A 21,557-nucleotide genomic window follows, 5' to 3' on the forward strand; every position below is an offset into this window, starting at 1 on the left:
ACACACACACTTCCTCTCTCCCCATCTGACGTTTAACGGAACTCGACAGCAGCTGAAGGTGCAGCAGAAGGAGAAAAAAAATATATAGCATTTGAGCATCATCCATCTTTCTTCTTTATTGATGCTGATAAAGGGTTTTAGCAGACTGGCACACCTTGAGCACTGATGTGATGACAGCGCTTCATGAGGAGGAGGAGGAGGAGGAGGAGGAGGACCAAGCAAGAAGAAGATCCTCCACTCATTTTCAGGCAGGGAGGGAGGGAGAACACAGCTCTCCTCGTCCATTAATTTCCAAATGTCTGCTACTAAGAATAGCTCTCCCTTCCACCTTCTCTGGCAAAACACATGCGCGCGCGCGTGCGAGCGAGCGAGCGGGCGAGCGAGAAAGCTCTGACGCGCATTTACTCCATAACGTCGAGAGCGCGCGGGGCTGCAGCTGTGTGTTTGCAGGAACTGCATGATTCTACACCCCCCACCCCCTTCCTTTCCCTCTGTTTCTCCCAGTCGTACAAACGCGCGCGCGCATCTGGCTATTAATAAGCACACTTAGCCTTTGGTTTTGTATGAAATAGTCCACGCGCACCAAATAACCCCGTATGTCATCAGTGCGTTTTTACGCATTGGATCTGAGGCTATTTGAAGGGGCTGGTCAACTGGGACCGGCTGGAGCCTGAAGCGCATACAGCAAAGCAGGCGCAGGCGCAGACACGTCTGCAAGTTGGAGGAGATGTTGCTGTCCTTGCAAAAATAAAAAAATAATAAATAAAAGCGGGGTGTGCGCCTAATTTAATTTATTTTATTATCACTGTACTTATTTAATTATCTTTTTAAAGAAATACATTCCCCTTTATTTTTCTGTCGTCCATTCACCCCGTCAAGCAAGTTCTTCCTTTTTTCCTCTCCTGGATGAGGAGAGAGGAGGCCGCCAGGAGCGCACACCCTATACTCCAATGAGAGACGGAGGGAGGGGAGGGAGAGAGACAGGGAGGGAGGGAGGACGCTCCATCAGGACATTTGGGCTCATCGGTGCGGACTGGCGTTCGGGCGGGGATGCTGAGGGACTTTCTGCTTCCACCTGCGGGACGATGAGCGGGCGTCAGGCGGCGGGGAGGCGGCCGTCGTACCCTTGGCTTTGATGACAGCGTCCGTGTGTCCCCTGGATGGCCGCGCAGGTGAATACGACGGTCGCAGTGAGAGGGAGGATGCTGCCGAATTCCTTTGAAAAATAATTCTTTTTTTTTCTCAAGATGACGCTTCCAAAGGGAAAACGGTATTTTTTGCCTTCCCCATCATCCCTTTTCTAGTCGAGGTCATGCTTTATGAGTCGCAATTTTCCTGCTTCTGTCGGAGCGCACTTGTGAAACAACTGTAGGGTGGCGGGAGTCATTGCCACACACCAAACATTGCGGATGCTCCCAAATAAATAAATAATCGTAGCAGCTCTTCCTTTTTTGATGCCTTTGGAATCATTCCCAAGATGCCAAGTTGACTTAAAAATAATAATAATCATCAAAAATTAATGTCTTGAGGCCTGCTTTCGATTTTCATGACACTGTTCTCAGTGGGAATGACTCGTCCAGAAAGGTGCAGGAACATCTGGTGCGCCGCGATCCCAGCATGCAGAACATGAAGGCTTCGTGTTAACCTGCGCGTCTCCCCCCATGGTTTCACGCTGGGAGGCGAATCCTGCTGCACACAAACGCCGACAAACTCCTCGTAGCATCAGCAGCCAAGCGGTCAATCCCCTCACGCCCACAACGACGCATAGAGACGGTGCATGGGCGTCCTCGTCTGCTGAAACCGGGAGCCGCGCATCCTCTGGCCAGGTGTCCACCATCAAGACGACCCCCCCGTTGTGCATATGAGACGTTCTGATCCAGATGGGATGTAATGTGTGGCTGCACAGCTGAGCACTGGTCTCCTTCTCCGCTGCTTCGTGAAGATTGGTGTCCGAGATCGGTGTCCACAGAATGGCGCGGTTTGGAGACGAGGTACCATCCAGGTACGGAGGGGGGGCCGGCGGAGGGGGCCCGGGGGGCCGCGGGGGCAGCAGGCAAGGTGGACCCCACGGACACGGCCACGGTCACGGCCACGGGCACGGACATGGCCCGCCCGGAGGGCCCGGGGCGCAGAGAATGTACAAGCAGTCCATGGCGCAGAGAGCCCGGACAATGGCCCTCTACAACCCCATCCCGGTGCGCCAGAACTGCTTCACTGTCAATCGCTCCCTGTTCATTTTCAGCGAGGATAACTTCGTGAGAAAATACGCCAAAAAGATCACCGAATGGCCATATCCTTTAACGAGCTGTGTGAGTAAATGGACCTAAAACCAAAAACAGTGGAACAGAGTGCTTCACTTTCTTTTTTCTTATTGTATGTGCTGCAGGCTTTACATTACATAACAAATGTGCAAAAAAGATATTCCACCAGTTTGGGTCCACGTGAGGTTAAGCTGACAGGTAAAGTGAGCAGCAGGGTTTCATGGGAGTGTTAGAGGTGGTGGGGGTGTCTCGGTTGCTGATGTCAGCAAGTGCAGTGTAGGCCCAATGCCTAGTACAGAGAAACAGGATAGAGGATGTGGAGGGGGTAGGGGGGAAGCTGAAAATAAGCTGAATGTAAGTGTGTGTGCAGTTCCCATATCAGCACGATGCAGGTGTCTTTCTAGATACTGTGAATAACAGTGAGTGAGAGTCAGAGCAGGTGGAGCTGTGTCTGTAGGAACTCGGTTATGGACTTTATTTTTTATTTGAGGGCTTCTCCTAATCACACAAGATGCAGGTGTGCCTGAGTGAATGTCACTTTTCCACCTCACCGGAACAGGTTTGCATGCTGGCAGGGAGAAAGGACAAATGATTTCAGCATTTTCATCAGTTTTTTTACTTTGTGTAAAATGATGTGAGCGTTAAGGACACGAGGGGAAATTGCTGTAATGATCATGCTGAGTTGTACTCCAGCAGTGGCATGTCCTCGGTCGCCGATAGGGCTGGTGAAATGGGTGTGTTCCTCCGGATCACATCTATCGATAGTGTCCAAATTTAAGGTGGATTTCTGAGAAAAATCAAGATTTTGCAAGAAAAATATGACGTTTTTGGTGTTTTTAACATGTTCTTGTGGCATTTTTGTCAAAGAAAATTAGAGTATTTTTTTATTAAAATCATTGTGAATCAGGACCACACCAAAATAAAGCCACTTGAAAAGCTTGTAGAGGTGACATAGGACCTATAACAGCAACCCATAAGCTCATCCATGCTAGCATCTGGCTCTAAGCTGTCGGGCTGGATAGCTACAGTATTTCTTGACATTTTTTTGGCAACTGTAATGTTAAGTTGTGGCTGTAAGTTAGCTGTAGAACACGTAAAGAGATGGATGATGGGAAGTGTGGGTGGCTTACTCTGCACCAAGAGTCCCGCCCACAACTCATTCAATTTCTAATGAACTCCAAAGAAAATATATCCTCGAGAACAACACCGATGTTTTTCAATTTTGGCTAAAAACGACGTAATCATAAATAAAATAGCACTATTTTGAAAAATAAAAGTAATCAGAGTGAGACTTTTGGAGATAATTTCACAAATAATGCAAAAGATGGATTTATCCACACTTTTTCAATCATCAACAGTCCTATTAATTTCATTGTTTCCTTCTGCGACAGAAACTATTGTAAAAAACACTTGTCTCACTTTTATAACCTTATTTATTTTTCTTTGGGGAATCTGCATTTGGCGTTTTGGTCGATGGTCTTAGCTCAGCACAGATGAGTCTAACAAAACAACTAAAACTTACATAAAGAACCTTCTGCTTTTGTCAACAAGATCGTTTTTCTCTTTAGTCCAACTTCCTGTAAGACACGTCTGATTCTAGTCACAAACAAAATCCTAGTAGCTCCATCAGCTGTCAGTGTTTGTGTGAAGAGTAACTAAAGGGACTGTGCTTTTGATTATTTACTCTCCTTATTTGTCTTCTCAAAGCTTTGCTCTGTCTGTCTTGCAGTTTTCTTTTTTTTAACTCATAAAATGTTCATTTTTGTTCAAATCGTTTGATTTCTTTATTCATTATGGTTCCATTTGGCATTTTGTGGTGATGATTCTTGTCCCTCTCTGAAATCTGTTTCAGTCTGTGTCATTTATTTATGTTTTCTTGCAGTGGTGACGTATGTTCCTCCTACCATTCTTTTATTTAGGCCTATTTATTTTTAAAATGTCCATTTATGACAACCTGAGCATCTTTAAACATGGAACTCAAGGCCCAAAGCTGTTGGCATTATGGGCTGCTTAAATTCTTTTCCCATTTTTTTTGTTTTTTATTGCATTTTTTACAGCCATGCAAAATGTTTTAACTGATGAAAGTAAAAATAAAAAAGGGTTTGATTTTGAAAATCTTTAAAATTGCAATTCACTAAAAAAAAGATTGATAACTTGACAAAAATGTGGCATCTAGTGAAACTCTTTCTTGCAAAAGTGGATATTAATTATAAAGCTAAACAAATTCTTGCTGTATTGCGTGGTCCTGCAGATGAGATTAATGTCATTTAACTGTGTTGAAATATTGACAGAGTACTCTATAAACACATTCCTAGTTAGAAGTGTCTTTCCCCTTTATTACACGCTGAGTGAAGGTTATTAAGTGTATTACAAGATTATTGTAATAAATGAACTAAATGGCTTTCAGCATTTATTCATTCATAAACTGTGATTTAGTTGCAACCTGTAAAAAAAAAAAACATATCGCTTGGCCATCACTGGAGGTCACCTTATACAGTGAGAATGACATCATCCATTCACAGAAACAGATGAAGTCCTTTCTGTCCGATCAATGATTGGTTGTTCCTTTAATGGAATTCCTAAATGTGTTAAAGCACGATTCAAAAGAGGAACTCGTCCTGCAGATGCGATGACTACTGTTGTTCTTGGTAACTCCATTCAATGTTACTGCTTCCATTCGGCCTCAACTGAACTTTTTCTTCAAACTAAACCAACTTGGATATAAATGATAGAAATCACTTGCTATGACGCGATCCTGATTCATTGTAGATTAAACACGTTCAACTGCACTTACAATTTACCAAACTTTTAAACATTGAAAACAAGTTAAAAACCCATTTAGTGGTGGAGACAAAAGGCAAACATCTGACAAATAAAAAGAGAAAAAAAAGATATAATTTCATCCACCGAGATGCCATACGTTTACACATCATATTTTCAGTCTGCCATCTGTGCTTCACCAAATTATGTTGTGTAATGCAATAAAAAAGGCTGAGTCACTTTATTGTCAAGCTCAAGACCAAAGATTTCTCACGTCGGACTCCAGTGTCATTTTAGCTTAAATGTCAGAGTTTACTTAATACAGTTTTATATGTTTGGATTGTTTTTACCAAACTACACTGATTTGCCTTATTAGTTCAAAAACCTTAATGGAAGTGACATATCTCACTAAAAATATAATCTTATGATTTTACATCAGCAGAGTGGCTGATAAATGTGTGTTGATTTAAATATTTTCCCGGATGGAAAAAGAAATCACATTGACTGTAAAACTCTCAGTGGATTCTTTAATTAAAGATATTTTTTCACGCATTTGTATTCAACTGTGAACTGATTCTACCATTGTGCAGGAATCTAAATAATTATTCAATCACAGCTAAATGAGGACACAAGAAAGTAATATTTTATTATATATATATTTTGATAATATTTTGCAGACAATATTTCATCTGTAAAATTTGCTTTATTTTAGATTAATGTACTAGTTTCAAATCGTTGATTAAAGCTGTTATTTCTGTAATGGAAAAATAGTGCAATAATATTTACAGATGATGAAATTCAAGGAGAAAATTCAAGCAGAAATATTTCTAAAAATGTTGTAAAACATACATTATTTGTTATTTTGAAAGCATTTTTGTGTTTTTTTTCCTTTGGAATAGGCTGTCAAAACAGCAAAAAAAGAGAAAATTACAATCATAGAAAATACTAAATAATTGTAAAATTTATACTATAAGAGCTTTAAAATCCATAATTCGTGCTATTCAAAGTAACTGGTTTGAGGTTGATTTTCATTCTTAATGCCTACGATTACAAGAACTCTGTTAGGTGTTTTGAATAAAAACACCTGCTCAGTCCTATGTAATGTAATATGTAATGGATATCTAGGAAGTCCTCATTAATGATTAATAACATGCTGATTGTATTGCATTGGTTTATTTATTTATTTTTATTCTGGATTGTATTTGGTTATTTCAGCAAAATGGTGCCATAGCAGCTCCTACTATGAAAGTACAACTGTGTGGTGAAAACGCTGGCATGACTCCACCCCATCACCCTCTGGAAAGGGTGTTGAAAATGCTTTAAAGTTACATATTTGTTAACTGGACTTCAGAAAACATTTCTATTAAAATTTGTGCTATCTTATGGGGTCCAGATGACCCAAGCCTTACATTGACGTGTTATCCGTCCTATGATAAATGTGGAGGATGGTGGACAGAATTTCATGTCTGCTGCAGAAACCAGTGAAAATTTAAAAATCATTGAAAAAAAAAGGTCAGTGCACTGTCTTGTGGGGTTTAGATGACCCTACTCCCAACGTCAACATACCTAGGATAGTAGAAGAGTTAAAAAAGGGAAGACTGTTGAACTGTGATTAGGTACATCAGACTTCTTTCAAAGTTGGGTCAAAAATTCTATGTGAAAAGGGTTTATGTTGAATTCCAATAGTCTAATTCAGTATGTTCTTGAGAGGCAAGAGCTATGGACAGACATAGACGGAGATCTTGGATGTTGTTCTCTGATCTACTGGAATGTTTCTCCCAGCTTGGGGGTCACATCCCAGAGTGTTCCAATTGAGTTGTCTTCACCTTCTACACTTTTTTCCAACTTTTTTTTTCGTCTTCCACGCCTTTTTCTCCAACTATGTCCAATCTGTTTGCCATTACCATTTTGTCTGTATCTGGAAGTCTACAGGATTTTAGGTTGATCACCACCGCCTACCTTGGAATCTGTTTTCTTTCTTGACCATGGCATTTCTAGCCCTATTCAGCACAGATGTTTCTGTACACAGGAGGCCCTTGGTTTTGTAGTGTCCCTCTTCAGGTAGGCAGCTACCTGAAGAGGGAGTTTGGGAGTTCCCATTGTCACAGGTATGAGTAGCTGATTGTACTTGTTATCCCTTTCTCCATGTCCCATAGTTGACTGACTTTTCTGCATGCAATGGAGGGTACTGCTTCTTGTGTTTCTTATGGTCAAGCACCTTAGGGATCACTGTTGCTCCTTGGTTTCAGTGATAGTTGCAGTAGGTATTATTTGAAGGGCTGCATTCACATCGTTCAGAAGGTAAACTAGTTCGTAGTTGTAGTTAGTAGTTGTTTGAGCTTGTTGCTTTATCCTCGTACTCAATCTTGGAGTTTGGGGTTGATGATAATTGACCTTTTGTCCTAGCTACCCCAAGTAATTTGTGCTGGATTTCTTCAGTCTCTTGTTGAGTCAGAGCTGTTTGTTTCTGAGCTAGTGGATATTTCAATCTGGTTTTGCATGTTAGGTTTCAGGGTAACTGTAGTTCACGTAACCTCTTTCACTGGGTTTGCTGGTTTGTATGGTAGGATTCCACTTTCACATCCATGAATGTATTGTTCCAGTAATCCATTTTTCACCACATGTCCTGGTTTCCCAATCGCATCAACTTCCATTATGTACCAATAGGTAGGCAAAATTAAGCTTAATTAGATCTTGCCTATGGTCCTACTGGAAGTTTGCCCTGAACAGGATTCAAACCAGGTGAAAGAACCAGATCTTACTAGTTTTTTAAGCTCAAACTCAATATATACAAGAAATGCTGTATATATGAATTGTAAGTCAAATACAACATAAAGAAAATATTAAGTCCTCGTATTTGTACATACTTTAGATGGCAAACAGATTGGTTTTATGAAATGTGGAGGGATCTTTTAAAACCCAAGCTTCATCTTTGTGGGCACTGGTTTGGCTTGTAGACACGTCTTAGTAAATTGTAGCAATATTACCATTTTTTTCACTTTATTGAAGGTTTTGCGTCTTTGATTGGTTCATTAATCTGAGCTTTATTTATAATGCAGCTGGGAAATCAACTATTTAAACAAAATCAAATATTTACAGGTTTCAGTTGAGATTGTGAATGTAATACTTGAGTTCTGTGACTCAGTAGTTATTCCTGTTGATTCTGAGAAGAATAATAAATTAGATTCTCGGTGTGTAAATACTGACCTTGGACAAAGGATTGCACCTTAAACCTTTCGAAAGAGCTGTTTGTGCAAAGATTAATTTAAATTTATTTGAAAAATACTAATAATAGATCATTCATAGTATTTAAGTGTTAATTATAGGATAAAGTATCTCCTACTGTAGTGTTTTGAGTGCATAGTTTTTTACAGGTCATATATCAGAGTAATTGTCTGTGATGGTGTTGATGCATTCCAGATGTTCTGCTCAGTATTTATATCATGTTACATACTGGGCAGGGATTAAAAACCAAACGAGTCACACGATACGGCTTTTGAAATAAAATCTTCCTCACGTGCTGTTCTGGGCTTTAAATAACACTGCTTGTTTGTGGTTTCTGTTGCTATTACTGGAAAAAATGTGTTATTGAATTTGCTTTTTTTAACTATGTAAAACTTTTACCATGTTTGATCAATTTAACAGATTAGCCTGTGAAATGTATGCGTTCATGGAAACATATTGGGTCTGTCAAAGCACCGAAACCTTTTTTGCCGTTTATGTTGCAATTAGGCAAAAGGTGAAATGTTGGATGGATTTGGATTTGTGATTTTGATAAATCAGACACACAGATGCATCCATTATGTTACAGACTCACATTTAGCTATGTCTAAGATTACTGAAGTGGCCTCTGATCCTGTGCTTTATCTACTTTTAGAAGATAGGATTTCTCACGCTATGCTACTACATTTAGATGTTTTGTATCAACACCTCTACACAAAATCACTAAAGGAAAAGATGTAAAAAATATATATTTATTTACTAGATGCCACAACAACTAGATCCATATTTGTTTGGTAGATTTTTGTATCAATGATTCTTGGCAGTAAATTTTATTTGGAGAGCCTGTTTAATTCCCATTTCAAAACTGGATGATCAGATTGAAACAAACAGAAATGTTGCAGTTCTTCAAAGGCCCACTGGAAGCTGCTTTCAGAAGGGTCACATTTCCCATTGAATTCCTTCCTTCCATCCATTTTCTTAATCCATTGTATCCCTTTTGTGGTCACAGGGTTGCTGGAGCCTGTCCTGGTTCCTGTTGGGTGAAGGCGGGGTACACCCTGAACAGGTCACCCATCTGTCCATTGAATTCAGTGTTAAACATGTTTGACATCAGATCTTATCTGGCCAGTACATACGTACATACATGATTTGGAGCCAGTGCTGCCTATCAGGTGCCTGATGGGAACCTGTGAACATGCGTCCTGATACAGTGGTCGATAGGCATCTGCTCCAGGAATCTTTCCATCAAGTAGGATTCATCTGGATAAGGCCAGTACCAATAGACCCTTTAAATGATGTTGTGCAAAACCTAGTCGCAGCATTGCCTGAAAAGATCATAAGTACTATCCACAAATTGAAGATCACGTTCTATTTATTAGAAACAGATTGCAAAATGAGACCAGACACTCTCAAAATCATATTTTCTCGCTTTATAACACTTTGATTGCCTTCAAACAATTTTAAATAAAGTTTTCAGCACATTTCAAACACAAGTTCTTCACATTTCAACGTGGAAAAGACTAAATTCACCCAAATTTCAATTTCTGGTCTCGTAGAGCTGCAAAAAGTCAATCTATGACTTCTTACATTGAGCCCAATAAATTAGCTTAACACATAAAACTGGAAAAAATGTTGCAGCAAAGTGTCACAAACATTTACTTGTGATATTTTTTCTCAAAGTACATTTGCCTTTTTCCTTATTTATTAAAAATGTGTTCATTTTTGACAGCCAAACCTAAAACATATGACAGGTTGTTGGGAACTCCCTCTCATGAGGCTTTTCCTGCTCTAGGAACTGCAGTCTTACCATTTGTGTGGTCACTTCCATTGTGTCTCAGTGGTTGATTCTTTGCAGATTTTTTTTTTTTTTTTGTAGATTGTGATTGGTAGATATAGGGGAATAGCTATGAAAGCCCTGTGTGTGGGTGGAGTTGATTTGTCTCCTCTCTTGCAAGTTTGGGCGACCCATCACTGTTTTATTCTGTTTGATTTCTCATATGGGTTGTTTATGTAATCTGTGGTTACATCAAGTTCTTGACACTTGTATTGTTGATGTTTCTGCTCTTGGTTGATGAAGAAAGTTATTACATAATGGAGGAGTAACCAGTCTTATTCTTTAATAGAAAGTTGGATAAACACTAAAAAAGGGTTCTCGATCGTAAGGAAAGAAACTTCAGTCTTGGTTTGGACACTTGTGCTTTAGGTATTCTGTCATTGTTTTTATGGATCACCATAATTCTTTAAAGCAGGGATAGGCAACTCCAGGCTTCGAGGGCTGCAATCTGCATGGAGTTGTCTATCCCTGCTTTAAACCACATGTATGATAAAGAATGTCCAGGCAGTAAACAAGAGTTTGAGCACATTAGTGTTTAACATAAAGGTCAGACATACTCTGACTAGTTTGGGAGTTCCTATACTTGTTTTTTTCTTCCTACTTTCTCAAATTTCTTTGTGACTTTGGGTTTAGGTGTAAAAACTAGGCTTTGACTTTTTCCAGACCAACCTGCAATAAGACAGTGAGTTTGACCAGTGCATCAGACTGTTGATAAAAGCGACTATTACAAAAGTCCTGGAACTTCTGCTTTGGAAGTCTCCCATAACTTTCTCTGATCTTGATGGTTGCTTCTGTTCTCACTCTGTGACGGGCGAAGTGGTTGATTCTTTGCAGATTTTTTGCCTTGTAGGTCTAGACCAGGGATAGGTGACTCCAAGCTTTGCAGGGTGCTATGTCTGCATGATTTCCAGATATCCATGTCCTACTCCTGATTGATTACCTGGTTCACGTGTGTCCAGCTAATTAGAACATGCCAGAGCAGGGTATGTTGAAAAACATGCAGGAATAAGAGGCCTGAGGTCTGACGTTGCCTATCCCTGGTCTAGACCATGATAGGTGGATATACAGCTGGATAGCATAGCTTTTGTGGGTGGGACTGGTTTGTCTCCTGTCTTTTTCTAAGGGTGTGTTCAGACTGGAAAAGTCTGTTGATCCAGGACAAGTCCGCTTAATTTGGCTCAAATCCTGAACCTTGCCGTTGGTCTGTATTCAGACTGCCTTTCAACCAGAAACTTCTGTTTCGAACCAAATCTTTTAAACAAAACAAAGTGACTAAATATCTCTTCAGTCATTGACCAAGAATTATGAGGGCGAGGCAATACAACGAGAGAAGGAATAATGGTAGTCCAAAACTTTGCAATCCTTGTCGGGACTCACTTATTCAAAATTGTATATTTCGCTGACCAATTTTAAACGTCTATATTAAAGTCAAGTTTAGTTGCTGCTTTGGTACGGTATCTTTGGTACCTATTCAGATTAAGAAAAAACTCAGAGCAAACCGGAGCTCAGCCCAATTAGAAACAAACCGAGACTTCCTCGAAAGATGGGTCGGAGAGCGTCTTCTGGTCCCGGACCAGGGTTCGGTGTGTTCAAACTGAAAATTAGATCTGGATAATCGGGGGAAACGAGTTCTGGTTCAGTTTAAGTGAACCGAATGTGTCCAGTCTGAATACACCCTGGGTTTGACAGATCCGTCAGTGGTTTCTTCTTCTGTTTGACAATTCATTTGGGGTGTTTTGGGGTTCTTGGAGTTCCCGACACTAGTGTGGATATGATTAATTGGTACTGGTCTGAAAATATTCTCTTGTCCCTGAGTTTTATGTTATGTTTCTGCTCTCGGTTGGTCAGGAGGGGCGTAACAAATGTGGTAAGTCAATGATCTGCATTCACTGCAGAATCTGAATTATTTAGTTGCTGTTCTCTAGCTTGCTTCTGTCAGCTGATAACATAACAGGTTTAACATCAGCAGGCATACTTTTTATTTCAATGCGCATATGATTCAGCCATTCTGAGACTGTGATCTTTTTTTTTTCTGTCCATCAATCACACATCCTGATCATGTGAGACTTATTCTCAGAGGAGAACTTTTATCCTCTCCAGTCCACATAGTGATGCATGGAGAATCATCATCACAAGGGTTTTTTTTGCTTTATATAATACCAAAAAACCTAAATGTTTTGTTAAAAATATACATTTATTGCAAAAAAGCGTGAGTATCCCGCACAACTTCACTGCTATCAGTGTTTAGTTTAAGGGATAAATCTCTAACGTCATTTGAGATGATGCTCATCTTCTGTAATTACAGTTTTTTTAACAATATTGTCTTGAAAATGTTAACATTTGTTATAACATGAACTGTTATAGAGAAACAATGACTGATGACAATGATGATGTGTGTACTAGAGAAGGTAGAGTTCTGATTGTCAATCCTCATACCAAATTGAATATTATTTAATGTATAGGTTTCAACTAGTTACTGACTATTAATGGAAATCAAATCTACAGATTTATCTAGCTGAAGGTGATTATGGAAAATATATTTTTCCATATTTAAAAAGCGCTGAGTAGATGAAAAGGCCGATACATACAAGCTGTGCTAATATCAAGAGTCTCCTTCCCTTTCCTTCTCCTGTCACTTTTCCTCTTCCCTTTTCAGTCTTTTTGATTTATAGGAGTAGAAGTTTTGTCATTTTCATTTACCGTTAATTCTTTTTTTCGCTCAAGTGAGATTCATCAACCTTTTTATTTCTCTCCTGCAGTTTGACTCTGAGAACTGACTACTTCACACTTCAGAGATGGTCGTTTAAAACATTAGTCTAACATTTGGGAGATTTTTTGTTTATTTTTTTGCAAAAGTTTATTTTCAATAGGAGTGTTAAGTTAGAATTAAGCACATTCTGCAGTATGTTTCCCAGAGACCCCTAAGAGTAAATGATTAGTAACAGATTCTCATAGAAGAGAACATTGTTTTTAGATATGTAAAAGTGCTGTCACTTGAAAACAAGCCCAAATAATTATCTCTCCACTGCTGTGCTTTAGAAATGTTTCCTCTAAAACGCAGTGCTAGATTTTTATCACTGCAGTCTAAAGGCCTAGCATCACTGCTTTGGCATCACTTGTCAATAGGACTTGTTTGGATGGCGTTCTGAAATCATCCGTCATACTTGATTGGTCGTTTTAGACAGAAAAGACTTTCTCCTGGCGGTAAAACTGTACTTTTTCTATTGTGCTGTCACAATACGAATGGATCTGTATAGTCAGCGAGGCCTATAAGATCTGAAATGAAGGTTGTTTTTTTTTGTTTGGTTTTTTTTTTTAGCTTTTTTTTCTTCCTGTGACTTATATTTTCTAAATTAAAAAAAATTCTGGGACGTTCACTCTTCAGAAAATGAGAAAATATCTTTAGGAAAGTGATTAAAAGTAGTAGTTTGACGGTAGTTTTCTTACCTATTTCATGACAAATACAGCAATATGTGCTTCTCTAACATTACTCTCTCTCTTGGTGATGTGTTATTTCTTCCAAATTAGGGGTGTCCAAACTTTTTGCTAAGAGGACCACATTTGATTTGATTAAATTCAAATAAATTATGAAAATATTATTGCAATGGAATACTTTTTATTGGTTCATATAGAAAACAAATGCATTTATAAGAGTTTTTCACCAAAATTACTGTAAATTTTTCACGTTATTTCTCAGTTAGCTTGTTGTAGATAGTTTGTCTTGTCTGATAGTCCCTTTTGAAATGGAACGCTTTGAAAACAGCCACAATCTCTTGGGAAATTAGGAATATTTCCCTCAAAAAATACCAACTTCTTCTTGTCCCTGAAACCTTGACTGACATTCTCAACTTCTCTTTTTTATTAACAATTTATCTTTTAGAAATAAGTGAGACGTAATTTAGCCGACCATCAAGAAATTGTGCATCTACTTTTACGAAAATGTCGGGGGCCGTATGGTATTGATTTAATGAAAGGAGCATGCAGACTGTCGGAAATTTGAACGTGGGCCGCATTTGGCCCACAGGCCGGACTTTGGACATGCCTGTTCTAAATGATTCAGGCTCATACTATTTGTGAGGTTTATGATCGTTATTGATCAGCGCTTACCTGAAACGTAGGTTGTGGAATTCTATAGAGGTGTTATCAGGGAACTTGCTGTTGCACAGATGAATTTGTTTTTGTTTCAGCTTGATTTTTGTTAAAGTAAACGTAAGATGACCAAAAATGTTCTCTTAGATGCGTAAACATCAAATTTTTTTCTTTAAATGTTTTATAGTATTTGATGATCCAATGTCAATTTCAACATAGGGTTAAAAGCATCAGCACAGAAAAAATAAATAAAAATCAATAGGCAATAAAATCAGCCACTGCTTGCTGCTTTAGTCAATTCCTTTATGTTTAAATTAGATGTATCCCGTGAGTCATCAGGTTTTTTTTACCTCACAGCATCAGTTTGGACATCCTCCTGCCAGTCACAAATACTTTGACTGTGGGTTGGATATTAGAAAAAAAAACTGGATATAAAAATTTGAATTTCATAGATTTTAACATTGCAACTCAAGTTAAAGAGAGATTTTACCAATTACACATTTTGTATGGTAAAATAGATGTTAAAATATTCTTTATTTATCAATGATAATTGCATGAATAGAGCATTGTTGTTTTTCTTCTCTCTCTCTTCAGTCGATATTCCTCCTTCCTCTTTCTCTTAATCGTGCGTTGAGGTTCTGCTGAATTATTCAGTCACAAGCCAGTTTGGATGAGTGTGTGTGTTGGGTGTGTGTCTGAGAGTGTACCTCTGTCTGTGAGTGTGTGTGAGAGGTGCAGTGACGTCGGGAAGGGCTATTTTTGGGCTTCAGATACGTGGACAGAGAGAAAATAAAGAGTTGGAGAGTCTGATGGATTGATTTTTTTCTTTTTTTTCCCCTATGCTCATGTTTTGGTCACGTGCTGCAGCTGTTACTAGACAAACTCTGCAGGAAGCCTGCACTCTACCTGCAGAGTGTGCTGGCACACACTGCTGTTCAGTCAACACACATGCACAAACAAACAGAAGGAAAAAGTTATATATATATATTAAATCAGCGTGCATTGTTGCGTTTTATTTTAGCAACATAAATATTCAGGGAAAGAAGTCATGCTGCACTGACACCAGCGTCAGCATCTTCTGCGAAGTGACAACTTCTCTGTATGCGGATGGTGAAGAAGCTGCAACTGCAGAGATGAAGAAAGGATATGGACAAACGTTTTAAACGTTTTAGTCTACCATTTTGAAACACTGAGCTTCACATTTAACTATCCGCATATTGGCTTTTTAAGAGTGCCTTAATTAGAAAATATGTAGAGGAACTAATAAATCAACATGATTTGTTTAGTCCAAATATGCTTTGACAGATCACTGATCATTATCGGTGCTTAAGAACTTTTAATACAGAAAACTTTGAAAGGGAGGGAAATGAGAACAGCAGAGTGGAAGCAAGTGAAGAGATAACAAAACTGTTTTATTACTGTTTTATTATACAAACGGTTTGTTTTATTAATCTTTGTCAATAATTATACTAGTATTGACTCAAAAATTGGGTGGGGGCAAAGTTTTATGCTGGGGGTGGGAAGGCTGCCCCACTGTAGCTCCGCCCCTTTCTCTATTTGATGTATTTCAATGGGATAGTAAGCAAAAAACAGTGATTTTAATTGGACGTTGGCACCTCTGTGTGTGTGCATGTGAATTGCACTTATACAACTTAACAGTTTTGAATGTAAACTAAAAACGTACTTTTTTAGAGTGGATTTTAGTAGTTAAAAGCATCTTATTCTCTTTTATTAATCTTTGACATTTTTTTCATTCTTTTATATATTTTATTGCTTTTTTGTAATTTTATGCTTTTGTTTTTTTTTTTTTATCTTTTTTATAACTTAATTAAGTTTTAAATGTATTTGTGTTTCTCTTTTATTTGGTACCGTAAAGCTTTATAAAAAAATAAGTTTATTCATTCATTCTTAATACCTTGAAGAGGAGATTCACAACAGCTTTTTACTGATATTATTTGTTTGCTTTTTCAAATACATGTTGAATAATGTTTATTTCTGACATGCAGCTTTTTTCTCATTCTTTCAATACATAATATGAAGTAAAATTTCACTTTTGAATGTACCAAAAACCAAATTATCAATAAGAAAAGCAAGAAAACATCCCAGTTCCAAATACTCCACACTGAATTTGATTTACTCAATTATCGAAGGTCATTTCATTTCACTGGTTGTTGGAGAAAAAAAAGCAGTAAGACAAAAAGTCTGCTTCTCTTGCTTCGACCAAAGCTATTAATATACTAGATGAAAAATCTCGAATATCCCCCATAGGACGTAATGTAAGAGTTATCGAGCTATTGATAAAAAACAAACCCCAATGTTCAGCAATTTGAGCTCAGAAAATATAGAAATAGAAAAAATAGAAAAGATTCTTCCAAGCCAGATTATACCATAGTGTGTATTATCTGACTTTTTGACGATCTCTTTTAAAACCAACCCCTAGTGGCCTCTTGCAGAATTGCAGCATCAATTTAACTAAAGCTTTGATGCATTCACAGACATCATGGTCAAAGCGTGACTGTATCGGTGTGACATCTAGGCAGAAATTTTCCTGAGCAGATACCAGTAATTACATTCTATCTGCTAAAGTGTAGCAGAGCATCCCTTCTTTGGAGCTATGTGTAATAGTCACTAAGTCTATTAGCCCCAGTGGGTCTTGAAAGTAATGCTTTAATAAAACTGCAAATGAAAAGATACTGTCAGAGTTAAAAAATCGAAGCCCTTCTGCTGCGCTTTTCAACTGTACAGTTTCTGATTATCAAAATAATTAGTTTGATTTTAAACACTCCTCTTAATCCTATTTATCGGATCAAATCAGTGCTTCTGAGGGAAAGCGAGGAGAAAGTGAAGTCATTATTTGAGCTGTTCTGCTGCTGCTGCATAATGTAACAGGACACACCAAGAAAGAGAGATGGAAGGGGAGAGGACAGAGGAACGAGGGATATAAATAAGCTGACAGAGGGAAGTAGTTTCTCTGATACACTGGAAGGGGAGAGTGAGGTGATAGGTGTTCGTTCGGTTCCGGTTCTCACTTCATCTTTATTCTTTGGACTTCATCTTTATTCTTTGGACTTTTTGAACGTGTTTGGAAAATACAATGGCAGCACAAACCGACTATGTGGCAAGAAAATTGTATTTGATGCTCGTTTGCTAGAATAACTTCCTTAATGAAGTCCCACCCGAGCTCTGTATATTATATAAATTATATTATAGTATATGTATATATATACATATATATATATATATATATATATATACATATGATATATATATATTATATGTATTATACAGTTTATACATTATTATACATATATTATATATTGATATATATAGCGTTAAATATATTATATAGTATATTACAAAAGTAATTAAAGACCCACTCCGATGAAAATCGTGTTTTTGTTACATTTTTCCTATGTTGGAGGATATATATATATATATATAAATAAAATTACGCTTAAATTGCATTTCTGAGTATTTCTTCATTCCAATTGTTTTGAATCGGGACCAGTCGTAAAAAATCTCTTTTACTGTTTTCTAGCACTTGTCCGCCACCCACAGTGGGTAGAGGGTCGTGGTGTAGAGTCACAGTGGTACAAAATCCTGCAAATCTTGCTTAAATCTTGCTTTTCACAGCTCTGTTCCTATACATGTCAGTCTTGGTGTCATGTTAATCTAGCCATGAAAATTGCATTAATTTATCCTTCTAATCATGTTTACAGCTACTGATACTACCATCTTTTGTAGGAAGGAACCACTATAAGTCTCTACCAAATCTGAGTACAAGATTGTTCAAAATGATTAAGCGTGAACATTTTCAACCGGTTGAACTTCAGTGTACGATCATGCCCGCCCAAGTTGTATGTAGAGCCTTTGACTGGACTTAAAAACATGCGCGATCACGAGCGTTTCAGATGCGGAAGCCCAGCATTCTGGCCTACGCGCATTCGCGTAGACTTTCCATCAAAGTGGCTGCTTAAATGCGAGTCGACGCAGATGGTGTGTAAGCACCTTAAGGCTGGGTAGCTCCGATATTGCTCGCCATTTTTGTATCACTGCTAATATTAGGTTGGAAGTGTGAGGAGCTGTCAGCTAGCAGCAGAACTTAAACAGATGGATAATGGACAGGGAGCAAACGTCATCTGTGAAATCAGTCCCGCCTACAATTTTAGAGGCAAATTATTAATGTACTCTTAGCTGTTCAGAAACTGTGTTTAACAACATTTCACAGGTTTTTGGATTCTTTAAAAGTTTTTTTTTCTTCATATCCAATAGTCCTGTGCAGATCGATCCAAAATATCAATAATGTCGATCTCAAAATGGTATCGGATCGATGCTGGCCAGCAGATATCAATATTTCCACTGTAGTTTGAAATGTTTTATATGTACAAAAAAACAAAACATTCACGGCATTTAAAAACTATTGAGATTTTGAGGTTTGTGTCACATCCACCACATTTATGAAAAATATCAGTATTGGTATTGATATTGGCGATATTGACCTGTATCGGATCGGTATTGGTATTGATATTGGTAATATTGACAATTATCAGATTGGTATTGATATTGATATTGGCAAAATTGACAGGTATCGGATCTGTATTGGTTTTGATAATATTGACAGGCATCGGATCGGTTTTGGTATTGATATTTGTTAATATTGATAAGTATTGGATCAGTGTTGGTATTGATACCGGTGATATTGACAATTATCACAGTGGTATTGGTATTTATATTGGCAATATTGACAGGTATGGGGTTGGTATTGATTTTGATATTGGTAATATTGACAGGTTTCGGATAGGTGTTGGCATCGATATCGTTAATATAGGCAAGTATTAGATCAATATTGGTATTGATATCGGCGATATTGACATGTATGGGATCGTTATTGGATTGATATCCAAATGCTCAGTATCACCCCACCCTGATATCATGATTTAGAACATTTATTGAGAATTCATCCTATTGGTATTTCAAATTTATGCTGTAAAATACTTGAGATTAAAAAAGAGTGGAGCGACACTAAAAGCACTAAAGAGAAAGAGGGCCCATACCATTATACTTTCTCAAAGTTCCAGAGAAACACTAGAAACTATGTTCATAAGCAACTTATTAACACTTTATCCGGTGTTTATAAGACATCAAAAATGCAAAAAAAGAGACTTGTAACCACATTATTAATGTTCTTTAAATAGTTTCTCATTCTAAAGTGTTATTTTGTGTACATTTGTGTATACAAATCCCTTATGTTATTACTTTCATGTAGATGCTACCTTAAGGTAGTCTTGGAGAGGAAGTGATTTGATGCATATTTAGAACAATAGATGTAAAGGAATTAAGAAAAGATCTGATACGGAACAATGGACTTTTCCGACTCTTCTCCAAACTGCATTTCAAAGCACGTCTATAAGTAAACAGTAGTGGTAATTTTAAGTTTTCCTTGTGTTCCTACAGTAAAACGTGTGTGGAAGCTCCATAAGCATAACCACATATGATGAGCTATGAGGAACTTGGTGAATGCCGAACTGTGTGGCAGCAGCTCCCATGCATTTATGCATGCTGCATGGGACAGGATGATGTATTGTCTTCCATCCTGTATTCTTCTTTTTTTCCCCAGCTCTGCATTTTCACGCACAAGTGTGTTTGTGAGCGAGCGCAGTCTCTAACCTACTTCTTACCGAGCATACGTGCCACTCAGCGGGAGAAAATACTGCAATCCTATCACACCCCTTTGTTATCCCTCGCTTTATTTCTCGATCAGCACTACTGTGCTCTTCCTCCATGCCCCTCTCTCCTCCCCATTGTTGTTTCCCTCCTCCCTCTCTCTCTCTTTTATTCTCCACCACTCACTCTTTTCAACCATGTCTGTGCCCACAGGACAATCTGTTTTTCTCTCTCTTTCATTTTAGCCCTCCATATATTTTCCTCCTATCCAGCCTTCTTTTTTTGCTGTTTGTGTCCTCTTGCATTTGCTGACACGGCATCTCTTGTGCCTTCTCGCTATCTCATTTGATATTGAATGGAAATTGCCACCGGGGTGATTGATGGGCAGACTTGGGAGAAGAGAGGCGGGCTAAAGGAAGAGTGTAAGAATGTAGGAGGGGGAAAAAACAAGAAGAAGGGTGTTGGGGAAAGAACAGCTGGCAGTAAAACGTGAAGAGAGCAATGACTTAGAGGAGAAGGTAAAGATATATCATTAAGACACATGCAAGTGCTTTACTGAAGAGGAGAAGAGAAAGTGACCATAAAGACGGTATGGGGCAATGGCAGACAAGGTTAATAAAAGGCCAGTAAAAGTGTGTGTGCATGTGCGTCATTTGGCTCCACTGCTTACTCTGAGTGCCTCACTTCACTTTTCTTGGCCAGACACATTGGTCTGCAGCCTACAGTCCTTATTTCAATTTGAAGATGCACACACCTCAAAAATAACACAGAGGAAGGATTCGCAGAAAGAGAAGAAAACACATCCACAGAAAAACTGAAGACTGGAGCGCGGGAGGGCAGAATGCTGTAACCTCTGCTTCTTCCATCGCTTTTAAAGCTGCGGCTGCTATTTTTAGCCATTTCGAAAGAAGAAATTTATTATTGAAAGTGTATGGCAAAGTATGAGTCACCAGTTTTTTTTCAAAATTGTATGAGTCTGTGCTATAATGAAGGCAGAGTCTGTCGCAAATAGACGACTTTTTCAACAGTCTAAAGCAGGGGAGTCGGGGGTCGGTCTCCTGCTGGTTTTCCAGAAACCCCGCCTTATCTGCTGTTGATCACCTGGATCAGGTGTGTTTAGCCAATAAGGAGCTTCAAATGCAAGTTGGTTGGAAAACATGTAGGATTTTGGCCTCTCGAGGCCTGAATTTGGACACCCCTTGTCTAAATCTAAGTTTACCAGATTATAAGATCCGACTTTTACTTTTTTTCACAATAACCCATGGTAAGGAATAGTTGAGGATACACTTTAAGTCTTGGGCACCTCCCTAGTTTGAGAGACAGAAAAGGTGCTCCTTGAATGTCTGGCTTTCCCAGGAAATGCAGAAACAATGAAAACAACCTTCAACGTTTTGGGGAAGTGCAGGGACAAGCAATTCAGTAAATGAGTAAAAATTCAAGTTTCAGAAAAAAGACTGTTCTTTTTCCAATAAATAAAAAAGTCAAGTCCACTCATTATAAATGTAGTTCCTTGTTGTGGAAACTTCCTTGATTTTGTCTTCCTTTTAGCATATATCTCATCTTCATATAGACAAATTTACACACATACTGGAGCAATGAGCCCCCTTACAGGTGGATTTGGATATAATTGGCAAATCTATGGGGCTTGCTTGAAACATTAAGATCGTAGATCTCAGTGGCGGGCCGTCAGGGCCTGCAAAGCCTTCTCTGCTGGCCTAAAAATATCT

General features: G+C 38.5%; 1 protein-coding gene across 1 annotated transcript in view; it reads left to right on the forward strand.

Moving 5' to 3' along the window:
- Positions 1-984: 984 nt before the first annotated feature.
- Positions 985-21,557, forward strand: part of cacna1aa (calcium channel, voltage-dependent, P/Q type, alpha 1A subunit, a) — a gene marked incomplete in the record, with an annotated part of 94,472 nt that continues 73,899 nt past the window's right edge. Inside the window, 1 exon segment of the mRNA XM_024272748.2 lies at positions 985-2,290. Within this exon segment, the coding sequence (XP_024128516.1) occupies positions 1,971-2,290 (320 nt within the window).

The sequence above is a fragment of the Oryzias melastigma genome, linkage group LG8, assembly GCF_002922805.2.
Source record: "Oryzias melastigma strain HK-1 linkage group LG8, ASM292280v2, whole genome shotgun sequence".
NCBI lineage: Eukaryota > Metazoa > Chordata > Actinopteri > Beloniformes > Adrianichthyidae > Oryzias > Oryzias melastigma.